Source organism: Malania oleifera, chromosome 9 (assembly GCF_029873635.1).
Source record: "Malania oleifera isolate guangnan ecotype guangnan chromosome 9, ASM2987363v1, whole genome shotgun sequence".
In the NCBI taxonomy this organism is placed as follows: Eukaryota; Viridiplantae; Streptophyta; class Magnoliopsida; order Santalales; family Ximeniaceae; genus Malania; species Malania oleifera.
Window position 1 is genome coordinate 20,351,755 of NC_080425.1, and position 15,534 is coordinate 20,367,288.

At 34.9% G+C, this 15,534-nt stretch overlaps 1 protein-coding gene across 4 annotated transcripts; it reads left to right on the forward strand.

Annotated features, from left to right (window-relative positions):
* Positions 1–365: 365 nt before the first annotated feature.
* Positions 366–14,413, forward strand: LOC131164136 (uncharacterized). 4 transcript variants are annotated; one of them, XR_009139218.1, is made up of 9 exons: positions 377–574; positions 668–770; positions 3,963–4,042; positions 4,149–4,475; positions 9,746–9,822; positions 11,233–11,275; positions 11,366–11,434; positions 13,873–14,158; positions 14,307–14,413. XR_009139218.1 is itself a non-coding variant. In XM_058121116.1 (8 exons), exons 1-8 carry the CDS (start codon positions 458–460, stop codon positions 13,951–13,953), a joined length of 897 nt encoding a protein of 298 aa, XP_057977099.1. In that variant the 5' UTR covers positions 366–457; the 3' UTR covers positions 13,954–14,413. The 4 variants fall into 4 exon arrangements, 3 of the variants coding, with proteins under 3 accessions (XP_057977099.1, XP_057977100.1, XP_057977101.1); XM_058121116.1 differs by having other exon boundaries at positions 366–574; positions 13,873–14,413; XM_058121117.1 differs by having other exon boundaries at positions 13,876–14,413.
* Positions 14,414–15,534: the final 1,121 nt, after the last annotated feature.

Genomic DNA, 15,534 nt, shown 5'->3' on the forward strand with positions numbered 1-15,534 from the left:
TTTGGACTTGTAACCTGATTTTTGGCTGGATGTTGGTATTATTTTTTGAGAGGTTTTTAACATGTTGTCTTTTATTATCTCTTATTGATTGTCTTGTAATTACGGTATTCCTCCACAAAAAATGAGGGGTTATCAATAAATAAATAGAGTACCGTCCTTTTTTAAAATAAATAAATAAATAAAGTCATCATAGGTATGAAATATCAGTTCCAACAATAATAAATTTATAAAATTCAATCGACAAATAACCATACAAGCCATCATTCAAATTATTAAACATCTAACATAAAAATTTTTAGCGAGGATAAGTGAAGACATCTTCTCTCCCCATTTAAACCACGTCACAACCCCCAACATTTAATCGAGGTCACAGCCCCTCACATTCGGCTTATTTCTTGGGCTAATTGGACCGTCCCGGTTCAGGACACCGAAACAAGGGAGACACCGGAGGGAGGAGATGGGAGATGGATGTGTCGGTTTGTCGATGGAGCCGAAGGAACTCAGCGGTGGTAGCGGCAATCTCAGCAGCAACAATACCGAAAGAGAAAGGCAGATGAAACGAAGAAGAACAGAGGTAAAGAAAGGGCATTTTGGTCGCCAACCAGCGATCAATTAATACAACATAGAAGGAGTTTATCGACCAACAATACTCTACCAATGTGTGCAGATACTGGAGAAGAATAGGGCAATTGATGCCGCCATTAAAGCAGCTTCTGCAGAGAAAGATCATCTCGCTTCGTTCCCAACCTTCCGTCATTACGATCGAAATGGTATCACAGCACAGACCATAGTTCTATTGTTGTTGTTTCCAAGCGTTTTGCTTGCTCTTGAAAGCTAATATTGCGGTAGTTTTATATATTGAAGTCAAGAAAAGCTTATCTGCCGGTGCCCTAGCAGCCATTGTAGTTTCTCTTATTATTTATGAACTTTAATCCTGTCTTTGTGCCTACATATAATGGTAGCAGTCACAAAAGTAGGTGCATTGTACGTCGTTAAAATTTTAGTGAACGAAAAAAATCAAATAATAAGCAGAACTTGTTGATTGAACATTGAAAATTTTGGACAAAATAAGCACAAGCTTACTCTTGACATAGTATTCTTATCTCCTTGTCATACGTTGAAGATGAGAATTTGAATTTCTCTGATGGATGGGGCATGGGTAGGAATGTAGGATTTTAGACAGTTGCCTGTTAGAGGCATCGTGAAGGCAAACATATCCAAGTTAAAAGAATATAAAATAAGTAAATCAATATAGAATTTTCCCTCATTAAGAAAAAAATTAAATTGACATTTTTATAAAAAAAACTAGCTAAAATTATGTGTGTAGAATGTAATTTAAATTGTTAAAATATATGTACACTATTATATGATTTTTTTTTTTTGCATTGGATGAAACTTAATAATTGATACTACTCTAGATATCATAAAATTTTAATCGTTTAAGCCATGCAAAAATATCGTAAGTAAATACTTTTTATTACTTGAAATCAAATTATTTGAAAATTAAGAATGCGATAGGAGTTTATATAAGATTAAATTACATTTGTATCCTTAGATTTAATTGTTTTTGGTTGCTCCTGGGTTGGATGTAGGCTAAAAAAATTTAAGTCGGACAAAGTCAAATATATATATATTTGATCTACAAAAGATATTATAATAATCCACTTGAAAAATTGATTGATGTAAATTCTTTTGATTAAAGATATCAAGTTAACAAAATATTAGAAGCACGAAAATAATTATTTTATAATCAAGTGATTTTCTATTAAGTTAGTTGATTTGGGTTCTATAAAAACTAAAAATCATTAAATTTACATATTAAAATTTTTTTCATATAAGATAAAATTAATCGTATTCTATTCATGATTAGCAACATGATTTGTCATTTGGACTTTTATATATAGTATAGGTATTGATATACTATATTATTTAGGACAAAATCATTGATCTATATATTCTATCCAAAAAAGATGTTAGTATTAATCCATTCAAAAAATTTATTGATGTAAATTCTTTTAAATTAACAAAACATTAGAGACATTAAAATAGTTTCTTTATGATGAAATTAATTTTTTTCCCTTATATTATTTGATTTGTATTAGCTTTAAACTAAAACCACTGATACTTCTTAGGAAAATGATACACCATTTATGAAAAACTATAGGGTGTTTTGAGTTATCCACACTATTCGTACTTCTATATAGAGTATAGATTATATGTTGAGTTGGATGTGTACTGGCTGTATTAAATTTAATTTGTAACAAATGTGAAATTGTTATATGTAATTATTTGTACTATAGGGAATTGAATTGTTTGAACATTGGAAATTTATTAAGTGAGTTTTTGAGAGAATGGAGTTGGGGGCTTGGATTTGGATTTGTGTGGATTTGGAAGAAACAATACAATTTTAAACTACTTCTTGTTTAAATCCAGACAAATCCAAATCCGAAGTCCAAGTTCTATACTCCCACGCATAGTACAAGAGATTATTTGCGTTTATGTGTATTTGAAATTAAATTACCTTTGTTTTTCTTATAGATTGGATGAAGATATTATAAAATTTAAGAGTAAATTATGTCTACTTATAAGATAAATATATTACAATATTGAGGACAAAATGAACAATGTACATTCTATCCAAACACGATGTAATTAATCCATATGGAAAAGTTATTGATGTAAGAGTTCTCAAAACATCAGTGGTATGAAAATAATTTATTTATAGTTTCATTGCTTTGATTTTCTCTTAGGTTAGTAAATGTGCTATTCTTTTTTTGGGGCTACGCTTATCCTGAGAGCTGTGCGTTCTATCTTGTTTTTGTGCCAACAGTTTTCTCTTTAAAACTCATTTCCCTTCTTCAAATTTTTATTTTTTGTTAGCTATATTAGAGTTTTGATGGAGTTCAATGTAAATCATTTGTCATTTGAGATTTAAGTAATGTGCTCGTGCTATACATCTCCACTAGACCTGAAGGTTCTGTTGACCATGCTTGTTAATCCTCTCCTACCTATACTATGTGCCAAATGTGATGATGTTTAAATTATTCTGATTATACACTCTTTGTTTTCATTTTAGTTTTTTTTTTTAAAGGTGTTAATAGAAGAAAATGATCTTGTGTCCTTTCTAGTTTTAGATGGTTATGTTTCGTAGGACTTTCTTTGTTGAGATTGTTAGATCACAATGTCACTAAAAGCTTAAGATGTTGGTTGCTGGGTCAATATTATATATCTAGCTAAACAACAGTCCCCCTCATCTGCAATCCTGTGTCGCTTGTGAAGAAGCAAACATATGAACTTAAACAAGTGCCAAATGAAAACTTAACAGAGTGCACTCTATATATGAGGAATAACACAAATTACGGTACCCCGTGAAGCCAAAGCTCTGATACTGCTCTAAACCACTACTTAATCTGATGGTTTAAGTTTTTAGGTGAATTGATTCTTTGTCATAGTATTATAGCTTTCAAGTATTGCTATTTGTACTTTTTCCTGTTATGTTTTTAACAGTGCACATTGTTCTGTTTGTGTTTGTGTACGTGTTCAAGTTCATCTATTTGCTTCTTCAGATGCAAGAGTCAAGACAGAGTTGCATGTGAGGGGTGATGAATAACTTGATATGCATTGGCACAATACCTTGCTTAAGCTTTTAGGTAATGTGGTGATCTAACATGGTGTCAGAGATAAGTGCACGATATAACAGATATACTGGGGACAAACACAGACTACCCTACTTGAAGCCAGGAACTCCTAGAACCAATGCTCAGATACCCTGTTAGGCCATTGCGTGATGTAAAAGCTTAAGCTTTTAGGTAAATCAATTCTTTGACAATGATGATATATGCAGCTTATGATTTTAGCTGACTGCTTCATACCCTCTAATTGATCAACATGTTGCTATGCTCCGTTCTTGTTATTATTGTCATCATTGTTGTTGTTATTTAAACCATTTGTTTACTTTCTAGGCTTGTCTGCATACTTGGAATCAGGTCATGGGGATAAGCTGTCTTCTTCCTTGAAGCGGTACATTCGATGCCTACTTAAGGTAACAAATGCTGACAGTTTGATTGTTTGTTCATTTAGTTTGCCAATCATAAATGGATCCCATTCACACTGGGTGTCATGATTGCAAAATTTTCTGAAATTTACAGATTAATATGGAGGGGCCGTATGGATCTGAGTGGCCTGTGGAAGAGAAGGTGAAGCATAGGGAAATGGTTGCTCCTGAAGCACGTTATATATTTGTCTATGAAGCCTCAATTGCATGTCGTAGTCATATGTGCACGCTAGAAAGGGAAAAAGATTCTAAATCTAGCCTAGAACACAAGTGGCCTGCTGTTGGATTTGTACACTATCGCTTTATTGTTGAGGAGGAAATACCTGTTCTTTATGTGTATGAATTACAGCTTGAGAATCATGTACGAGGGAAAGGTCTGGGAAAGTTCTTAATGCAACTAATTGAGCTTATTGCTTGCAAGGTACTAGGGTCCATTTTGATTTCCTGCTTATTATTATTATTATTATTATAGGAAGATTTTCACATTAAATTAAATAGAACCAGAAGGTACATCTCAGGCTGGAAGACCTGCTATCCCCACAGGGTGGGGGTCGGGGGGACCTTCTCCAAGCCAAACCAATTCATGAACAACAGAAACTGACCACCTGGCTAACAGGTGAGTACCCCTATATCTCTCTAAGTAGAAGGGACAAGCTGAAAGCCCCTAGCACTACATCCTCCACAGGCAAACTAGTAGAGCCCTTCCAAACTCAAATCCCCTTCAAAAAGGAAACCAACATCACATGCTATCTGCCGTTCAACTATGAGTTTTGGACTTTGCAGCTGCTGCAGTCATATTTTCTTTACAATCACAAATAATTACCCCAACACCAAGGTCTTAAATTTCGATTTTGACTCAAATTTCGAAGCTTCAAAAGTATGGAAATTTCGATTTCAATGTCAATTTTGATTTCAATTTGAATATAATGGAAATCAGGAGTAAAGCATTGAATTCTTTGTGAAACTTTAGAAATGGTTAACAAACATAATAATGCAAGTTTTAGGACTAATATATTACAAGTAAAATACATCTATGTTGTGTATGAGGTGGAAAAGTTGTAATATAGTATGTGTATCAAACATATTTGTAAGATAATGTACGACAAACATATTTAGCTAATACAAATGAAATTCATAAATCATTTAAATATTATTTATTATACAAATAATGATAAATTAGACATAAATGATTAAATAAAATGCTGTTGTAAGTTTATTTTTTCATATAATTTCAAAAGTATTTGTAATAATATTTTGTTTCAATAAAAATAAATAAAATAAATTAAGAGAAAAATTTCACTTCACTCCTAAATCTCTTATTTGAATTCCGAGGATATTTATTTGATAGTTCAAATTTCGACAAGTTTCGCTAAAATTTTGAGATCTCGACAAATTTCGAGATGATTCGTTGATTTTGATGGAAATTATGCAAGACGGAAATCGACTGCCATTTCTATTTCGAGGGTGTTGGAAACCAGAAATTTCGACAATTTTGTGGAAATTTAAGACCATGCAACACACACCCTATAGTGAAGTAGATCCAAAGCCCCAATGAAGGCAACCTTAAAGATACCCCTTCTTTTTATCTGTTACCATGTGTTATGCTTATTATTTTATGTTAGTGTGCATACAATCATTTTGATGTACATTAGATGTATTAATAGAGTGAGAGACCTTATACTTCATTTAGTTCCTCACGTTACAACCCCTCTCTTCTCTTTCCTTAACATGGTATCAGAACAATGATTCTAAAACCTTAGGGCCATCATCATCATGCACAAGATTTCTCATGCTCAAACCCTAAGCAACATTGTGACCGATCAGGTTAACCCAGGCATCATTGGAATCATTGCTGGAAGAACAACTCTTTAGTGGCTTTTTGATCAGTAATAGTTCCAGGCCTCCTCTTGACAAATCAACATCAAGGAGTACTCAGAAGGAGCTGATTTGGCAATCCTGAAAATTTCGACTGTGGGTGTTGGTGCACACACGCTCATTTGCTGGTTGCCATTTGACATGGCAGCCCAACTCCACTTGCATTGATAGGTTTTATTTTCCCATAATTGGGAATATGTGTTTCCAAATGTTGTTCAGGAGCTTCTTCCTAGGTTTATTCTTTTACCATTACCCAGTGGCATTACTGCATTAAATGGCATTAGACTAGCTCTAGTAATATTTTGTAGGAGATTCTCATGAGGGAGGACATTAGTTGGAGGCAAAAGTCTAGATTAAAATGGGTTAAGGAGAGGGGGGGGGGGGGGGTGGGTTGTAATTGTAGATTGTTTTATAGTGTGATAACTGCGGTTAATGGGAGGAAGAGTAAGAGTTCCATTAAGGGGCCAGAGTTAAGTCTTTGGTGCAATGGTGAGAGACCATATGCAAATTGGTAAAGTTACTGGTTTCCACAAAGAGCAAAGGAGGTTCAGGATAGGTGATGATTGAATGTCATCATTGGAGTCCCATTGAGTAAAAAAATATGCATGTTTAAAAAGGCCTTTTGATGTTGTGGATGCAAGAAGGCGTGTCTGAGATGGAGAGAATTATGGTTCCTGGTCTTAATGGCTTTACATTGCTTTCTACCAAGATAGTTAGGAGGTGATTAAAAGAGATCTTATTAAAATTTTTCATAGGTTCCATGGTAATGCAGTATTTGGGAGGCTATAGGCCAGTTTGTGTGGTTACTAGTCTTTATAATGTTTTGACAAAGGTTTTTATCCAGGAGATCCAGGTCGGTTTGGGTGATACCATGATGCTAGCCCTGAGTGCTTTCACTAGGAATAGATTGGTTCTTGATGCAGTGTTAGTTGCTATTGAGGTGGTGGAAAGCACAGGATAAAGAAAGGTGATTTTTTTAAATGGATTTTGAGAAAGCTTATGATATGGTTTTCTGGATCTTTTTTGGACAGATTGCTAGTGCAGAAGGTTTTGGGTCTTTTTGGAGAAAAGGTTCTTGTCTAGGGAAACTATGACAGTGATTGTCAATGGGAAGCTTTAGGGATTGGTTTGCTGGCTCTCATGGGTTGATTGTCAATGGGAAGCCTAGGGGAGTGGTTTGCTGCCTCTCATGGGTTGGGGCTAGACCCCTTATTATTTTTGTTCTACAACTGTGGTGGATGTTTTGAGTGTAATGGTTTTACGTGCTCAGGACCTTGGGGCTACAAAGGGGTATAAGGTTGGTAGGGATGATGTGGAAGAGTCCAATGTTTAATTTTCTGACAACATCATTTTTTCTGGGATGGTGATATGAAATTTTAGGAAGTGCTTGATTTGTTAAAAATTTTTTAGATGAGTTTGGGTTTAAAGGTGTAGTATGATTAAGACTTAAGAGTGGTGTTATAGGGATCAATATAAATCAACATGAGATGGTAAAGTTTACTTCTTTAGCAGGTTGTGTTTCATTCTCGTGATTGTTGGCTTGGATCTTTCTTTAGGGGGTAATCCTAAATGTGTGTCCTTTGGGATCTAGTAAAAGTGGCTTGGATATTGTGAGCTAGAAGAGAGTTTACATATTAAGGGTTTTACCACTCATATTAGTGCTTCTCTTTTGGCAAGTCATATTTATTTTTTCTCTTTTTAGAATTTTATTATTAGAACTTTGAAGGTTACAAAGGATGATGAAAGATTTCCTTTGTGTTAGCATAGATGATAATAAGAGGGATCATATTATTGGTTTGGATATTGTTAAGAGATCTAAGCCTAAAATGACATTCAGACTTGGGAATTTAGAGTCTAAAAGCATTTCCCTAATGGGAAAATGGTTGTGCAGGTTTTCCTTAAGAAAGAAACTCCATTTGGTGCAAGGTAATTTCGAGTAAGTATGGTCTTGATTGTAATGGGGGATGCTGGAGGAAGTTTTAACTTTATGCCACTCATGCAAGCCCTTGGAAGTTCTTCTATGAGATTCCTCACTTGTTTTTTCTTTATCAATCTTAATTCCCATTTTTTACGATTATCTTTCACATATAATGCCTCTATTTTCTTTGTATTCTTCCCCCCTGCCCCCTGGGTTCAGGAAATCTCCTTTTGTTTTAAAATCTTAATGAAAGAGAGACTGATGAGCTTGTCCATCTAATTTTGGGTTCTTTTGTTCATTATTTGAGGAGAAGTACTTGTCTTTGTCTTGTGGATAGTTCTTGTGCATCAAGTCTAAATCTTTTTTAGTGCATTGATCATAACCCTCAAACCCTTCTCCTTGTTTAGAATGTAATTTGAAAGGCTAAAATTCCCTTTTAACATTGAATCATTTACCGGCACTGTGGTGATATCAACAACTTGCTACAGGTGAATTGACATAATGAAGCAATTAGTATACATATGTGTGTGTGATGTGCTTGTTTTGACAGTCTCACATTCTTGGAGGGCTGTGATGGAAGCTTCAGAGGAGCGTCAATCCACATATGGATGTGCCATAGAGCAAGCACATGTGAATCATGGAATTCAGTTATGGAGATGTCATGGATGTACCTTGGGTGTCACTGTGACCTAATATCCTATTCATACATATATCCAAGTAGTGTGATGCTAAATAAGGGGAGTATAACACCTAAATTTCCTTATGTCAGAGTGAGGGTGTGATGCAAATAGTCATAGAAATAGACGAAAAGTTCACAAATAAAGACTAAGATTTCAGAGAAGTATTTTAAGAACTTTTTTTGACTCGAATAAGTACTAAATCCTCAAAATAGTAAAAATATTACTGATGTGAATTTCAGTCCAGCAAATAGGGCAATTTCTAGGCACAACAACAACTTTATTCTCAGATTAGTGCCCCACACAAGATGACACTACCCAGAGAATTAAGAAAAAAATCAAGAAATAACAAGCCAAAGGCTAAATCAACCTCTATTTTAGTTTATTGGTGCAAACACCTAAAATCCACGCTAGATCTGACCAACTACCTTTTTTTTGACACTGTTTCAGACTAGAAATCAAACTATAACAGTGGCTTTTTGCCGACCCCTCATACCTTTAGCGGCAATGGAGTGACTTGTCTCGTTTTCTTAAAACCCAAGCTTCCAAATCTTCACAATCCTAGGTTGTTTGGAGCTACAGTGCTCTGTAAAGAAATCTTCTCAAAGAAATCTCAAATCATGCTCCAAATATCATTTGGCCCTCCCAAACTGGAAGCCCTGGAGCCATGATCTCATATGGCTAAAAAAGTTGGTGCTTCTACAAAATACTTGTTGTTAGAGTTAAACCACCTCAAAGAATCACCGGGTAAATGAGAACTAATAGGGAAATCCAGGATTCTCAAGGAAAATGCTTCAAACAACATCTTCTTTACAAACTTTATGCTCCTCATTAATTAAGTCAGCAGAAAAATTATCTGACATCAGATTCTTCAACCGGGGAAATCAACTGAAAGTAAAGGGAAGTATAGTAGGGTGTGTAAAGTATATATAAGACCTCGGCATTTGACTGTAATATATCCCCGTTTATCTTGAGAAAATCCCATGCTGAAGTTTCTATCATTTTTAGGTTCATGTTGGGATGGTTTCTAAGACATTCTTCCAGACCAACATTTTAGCATCATTTCTGTTTTATTTGTTCAATTCTGTGTGTGTGTGTGCGTGTGTGTGTGTGTTTTTTTTTTCTTCTATTTGTAGGAAAAAGAAATTATAAGTGGGTTTAAAATACTATTCATACTTGGCGCATAAGCTTTACTTTTTGGATAATTTTTGTCTTTTCCAGACTGGCATGGAAGCTGTGGTGCTAACTGTTCAAAAAGCAAATGAGTCAGCTATGAATTTCTATATGAATAAGCTAAGGTAAATAACTTTGTTGAGCTCCTATCTTATTTTTATTAATTGATTGTTTGCAAAAAATTAGGTAGGAATGCATCTCTACACTATTCCAATAATAATTTGCTAAGTCATCAACACATCTCTCTATGTACAGTGGAAGATTAGTAATAATATCTTCCTTGCCTCCTATGACCTCTTCTAATTTACCAAGTTACCTATCATCGCTCATTGTGATGTATTGTCCTGAATTAGTCACTGTCTTCAATGGACCTGTGATATTTGACCTTAAGTGTTTGAAACCTTGAAGAAAATGTTGACTATGTTTTTTGAACACAAAATTGACTCTGTACTTGAACATACTCATCTGCTTTGGGCGTCACTGCTTGCCAACATCTGAACATAAGGACACAATTGTATGTGTGTGTGTTTCAGTATTTGCAACACTTATGTTATACTTTTGTTTTGGAAACATATATTCCTAGGAATAGAATGATTATATTATAATGATTTAATAGCTTAAAAAAGAAATGTATTGCCGTCATAAAACACATGACAGTGTAAAAATTTATAGTTATCCATAACATGTAATGGACAAGGATTGACTATTCCCAAGTTTCACCATGGGAATGCCTATTCCTATCCTATTCCACATGGGATGAAATTAAACCAACTTTTGCTTGAGTGGCCCCTTTTTTTTTTTTCCTAAATTATCAGTTGCATTTTTCATTATATTTTCAATTTACACATTCTGATAAGTAAAAACTGTGCAAGAATTATAGAGTCGGATTTGGCAGTCAAGTTTAGATAAAATTAATGTAACATGATTTATATAATATAGCTACATGTCCTTCACATGGTCAAAAGTAACTAAAATCTTTACAATTTAAAGCATTCAAATTTTATGTGCATTTCTTAAATGAATATTAGCAGAACATTTCCTGGGGGTTTAACTGTGTTAAAGGTTGTTGGGTCAATTTGTAATCATATTTGCAAGTGCTTGACATGAAAATTCCTGATAGGTGGACTTGTAGAAACAGCTTGCATAGTGTGGGTTTGGCTAAGAAATATTTAAATCTATGAAGGAAATTGTTCATATAGAGCTATTATTTTCATTTTTCAGTACCTATTATATTAATTTGATATAAAATATAAAAAGCTCATCCTCTAGTTAGTTAATTATGGTCCTTAAGTGTTTTCACTTAGATAGTGTTTGGAAGCATGGATTTTGGGCCTTGGAATTGGATTTGTGTGGATTTGGATAAAACTCAATAAAATTTTGTATTACATTTTATCCAAATCCACATAAATCCAAATCCCAATCTAAGGCCTCTCCCAAACACAAGATTAATGAATTTTGGAGATATCTTGACATTTTATGGTTAAAGTATCCTTGTTGCAATGCATTTGAACCCAATGCTTGGATCTTAATTGCAGATACAAAATATCAAGTATGTCCCCGTCAAGAGTTGATTCATTGGTATGTAACATGTATTACTAATTTATTTCTGTCCTTCCCTGTTAAAAAAAAAAAAATGTTTTGAAGTATCTTTTAGCCGTCTGATTGCAGATAGGCATTAAGAAGAGCTATGAAATTCTTTGTAAGGTGTTTGATCATGAAGCTAAATCCATATTGGAGGTATACTTCTTTTTCTAAATAAATTTTGTATGAAATCGTTACAGCCTTGCATTTACTTCGGTGATCCATGCTAATATGGTTAGGTAAAAAATTCTATACATGTGTGCTTAACTGACCAATACAACATGCACAAATATGCAGACAATTAACATTTGTGCATAATGTGTCATGTGGAACAAAAGAGGTAGGAAGAGAGAATGAGAGAAGAGAGAGCTAATGAGGACAAACACCTAATGCAATGGCGAAACCCTCAACTTCAATTTCTAAAATTAAGTCTAAATTCATTGGGGTATAATAGACCTTATTTTTAGCCTCTAGAGAATGTCCTAGATATGTAATAATCTTTTAGAAACTCTTCTCACTATAATAGTAACCTAATAAACTCAAATTCTACTCCTAGATTGATAATATCTCCTAAAAATCGTAAGAGATGGCATATATTTTTTTTCTAAACCAGTTACTTCTCCAAATTAGGAACTACTGCAGTACAGCACTAGAACTCAATTGCTAACCTCAATATCTGTCTGCTTAGACAAATTAGGATTCCTAAAAATGAGACCAATAAACTGGTGAAAATAATTGTACACAAAATAACTGTTCTGTCTTCTTATAATAATGAGATTTGAAGATATCCTCTCTGTAATTCTTTAACTTAGTCTTTTGGGCCAGACTTGCTTTCTGCATCATCATCATCCCTTGGTTGGAGAAGAACCAGGCTCGGGTATTAATGTATGGGAGGAGCATAAACCCCCACCAATAAATTAGAATTCCCCAAAAGTTGAGATTTGCAATTTGATTTAACAATTTTTAGCTCCTTGGAAACAGAGGTTTCCATCGCAATCCACTCATCACCAAAATGATTGACAACAACTCAATGATTGGAGCACTTTGGAGCTCTTGAACATTTTCCCCACAAGCGCATCCTTAGGCAGGCTTCATCTTTAGCAAGTTTTAGGAGCTTATGAGCATAGATATTCTCAACCGTGTCCTAGGTTTTTGCTGGTGGTTTTTTTTTCCCTGCAGCTTCATTCTCAAGCAGTGTAGCTTGGGAAGAGCTTCTATCCTTTTTGTGCATTCAGTATGCAAATTTGACCATCAAAAGATAAAAGTGATTCTCCTTCTCATTAGATCAAGCAGCCAATTCTATGTCCATGGATAATCAACTGGCACTTGAATGTATTTCATTGGTTCTTGTTGCACCAAATATTTTCCAGATACAATCCCATCTGGATAGAAAGAAATTGTGTCTGACCTACAGGGTGGTGTTGTTCACCATAGGAAATTTCATAGGAGAAGGATGAAGTTTTGGCTTCGTATTCAGTTTATTAATGGTAAATTTTGGAACTGATTTCTTGAACCACCAATGGAATACAATTTTATGAGTTCTTCATGCACATCTAAAAAGTGTATAGAAGCTTGTGGTTCACTTCCAAGTATCAAGCTCTGTGGGGGTAGGAATACAGGCAATGCGTGATATCAAAATTGTTACTCTTGGAAGAGTATTCCAACTTGCTAATATCCATGGATAATTAGGAAGAATTTTATGGGGTTTGGCATGAATGGCTTCGGTGAACTGTGCTTAAAGCTGATGGTGATGACCAGTGCTTTTAACAGTTGCATTGAATGGAATGGGTTAATAGTAAATATGACCAGTGAAATAAACAGTAATAGAAAACATCAACTCAGAGCAATTGGTCAACAATAATTGTTGATTTCTTGCACAAATAATGAACAAATGCGATTCAAGCTCTGAGGATTACAACTTGCTGATGTGGTCAGTTAGAAGATCAAGACATACCCAAATCAAGAATTTTGAGAAATTTATTAAGAGGCAGAATTGTAGTTTTGTTTTTTTTTTAAGTATGTTTTGTGGTTTTGTTATGTAGTAGTCAAAAATTGCCTAGTTAGTAAACAAGTCTTTGTTTGACTTCCATGGTTGTTCCCATTTTAGAGTCCTAGTTTGTCTAGGAAAGTTTCTTAATGGCTTTTTTTTTTTTTTTTTAAGCAATTTGGTCAATTTTTAGTGGTAGATTTTGAGTCTTATTTGGTTCCAATTTTTCTTAAGAGAATACTAAAAGATTTTTACTAGCAACGAAAGATCTAAGGTATGTAAGGCACGACTATTGCTTCCAGTGGGAGTTGAATTACAGATTTGAGTTGTTTTTTTATTTTTTATTTTTGGCTTGTTTTGAGTTGAGTTTTGTTGCCCTAGAGGCGCACATAATTTTCCTGCTGGTATCCCCTTTTTTCTTATCTCTTGTCCTCATGCTATAATTACTCAGCTCTTCATGCTATTATGGACGCTGCTTTTTATCCCCATAAAAGGGTGCATCTTTTGGCAAAGGGTTGGGCAGGGTGACGGACTTGTGTCTGTGCAGCGGGCATCCTAGATAGAATCTTTGGCACTTTACATTATCAGCCTCATTCTCTTGTGTCAGGAGGCAGGGAACCATTCAATGCCATGTAACAGCAGCTTAGGAGGAACTTTATGCAAAGAAGATGAGAAACGAAGTCCATGAGCGTTTTAGGGGATGGCCCATGTGTCAGCAGGTGGCATTTTCAGCCTGTATGTTGTGGTTTACTGGTCAGTGCCTTTACGACTTGGTGGCATTGCAGGTAACCAGAAAGTGAATCTTATTCACTTCCAACTGCTCAAAAAGGATGATCCCATTCCAGGCATTGAATGTTGCTGTCTGTCATGCATGTGGGTCAGATGGCCAACAGGTTTGTGAAGTGCCTACCATTGCGCGTATGGAATGCTATAAACTAATTTAACTCTCAGTTACCTCCCACGTGCCGCACATATTCCCTTGCTTGCTGTGTCTTCATTCCACTGTTATTCATGGTTTTGTATCATAATCTTACCCTCCAGGATGCTGGTCTGTTAATTGTGTTATTGCATCTTCTGTTTATGGGCGTGTTACTGCATTTTCAAGGTAACCCACTATATATTGTGGGCTCACTGGTCTTTGACCACCACGCATGGAGTTAATTATTCATCCTTCACATTTGTTCGTTAGTACAAGACAATGAACTATGAGACACAAGCTGCATAGATGAAAATAACAACAATAGGATACGACTCTCAATGGTCAGAAAGTAACATCAACTGCAAATTTAACTACAATTTCAAGAGTAAAGAGATCCATCAGAATAGAAAATCGTCCCTTTGACTGCTGGAGCCAGATTTATAGGGAATGCTTTTGCCAAATTTGGATGGCGAGTATGGCACATGAATAGCCTAGGGTTGGTATTTTCTAAATAGACTTAACATCACCATGTTAAGACCATTTTTGGTGTCACTTTTAACAACTTGTATTGTTCTTATTTCTTATGATAAAAGTACTTGCACACAGTTACGAGTGTCTGATACGTTTCTAAAATAAGTGCTTAAAGAGTGAATTTTTTTTTTTTTTTTAATAAAAAAACCTTTTCTGTTGAGTATTTTTTGATTGGCAATGTTAAATGGCAATTTTCTGGGGGCCTCGAAAATTCTACTGAATTCAGTTTTGCCTACTCTTATATCCCCATTTTTTGTTTTCTTTTTATTATTGTTTTTAATTTGCTGCTATATGTGATATACAATTTGCTAGGGGCATGTTAAAATTTTTGCCTATTATTATTCTTTTTGTTTACATTGGATCGTAATTCCTTCCTGAGCAGCACAATTTGCAATTTGCTACGAGCTCATTATTTTGTTTCCATTTTTTCCCCCTCCCCTGCTATTAGGTGTTATTTATTTATTTGTTTACCCACTAAGCTGGGTAATTGGGTTCAGTGATATGAAGCGGATTGCAATGTCCGAGATAGAGTATTGTGATTTGCTAATTGGTAGACTAGTTAAAATGGATTGGAATACATGGTGAATTAGATAGATTATGAGATGAATAAATTACAATTCATTTTTGACTCAATTAAGTTGTGTGTAATGGTCCTGAACTCAACTTTGGTGAGATATTATCTGCTTTGGTCCACTGGTCTCATGGGTTTGTCCTATAAAAAGCGCCTCACATAGTTGAAGTCCGAACCATCCTTATAAGCTCCAGATCTCCCTAGTTTACATCTGATGTGAGACTGTGATAGGCTCTCCCGTCCGAACT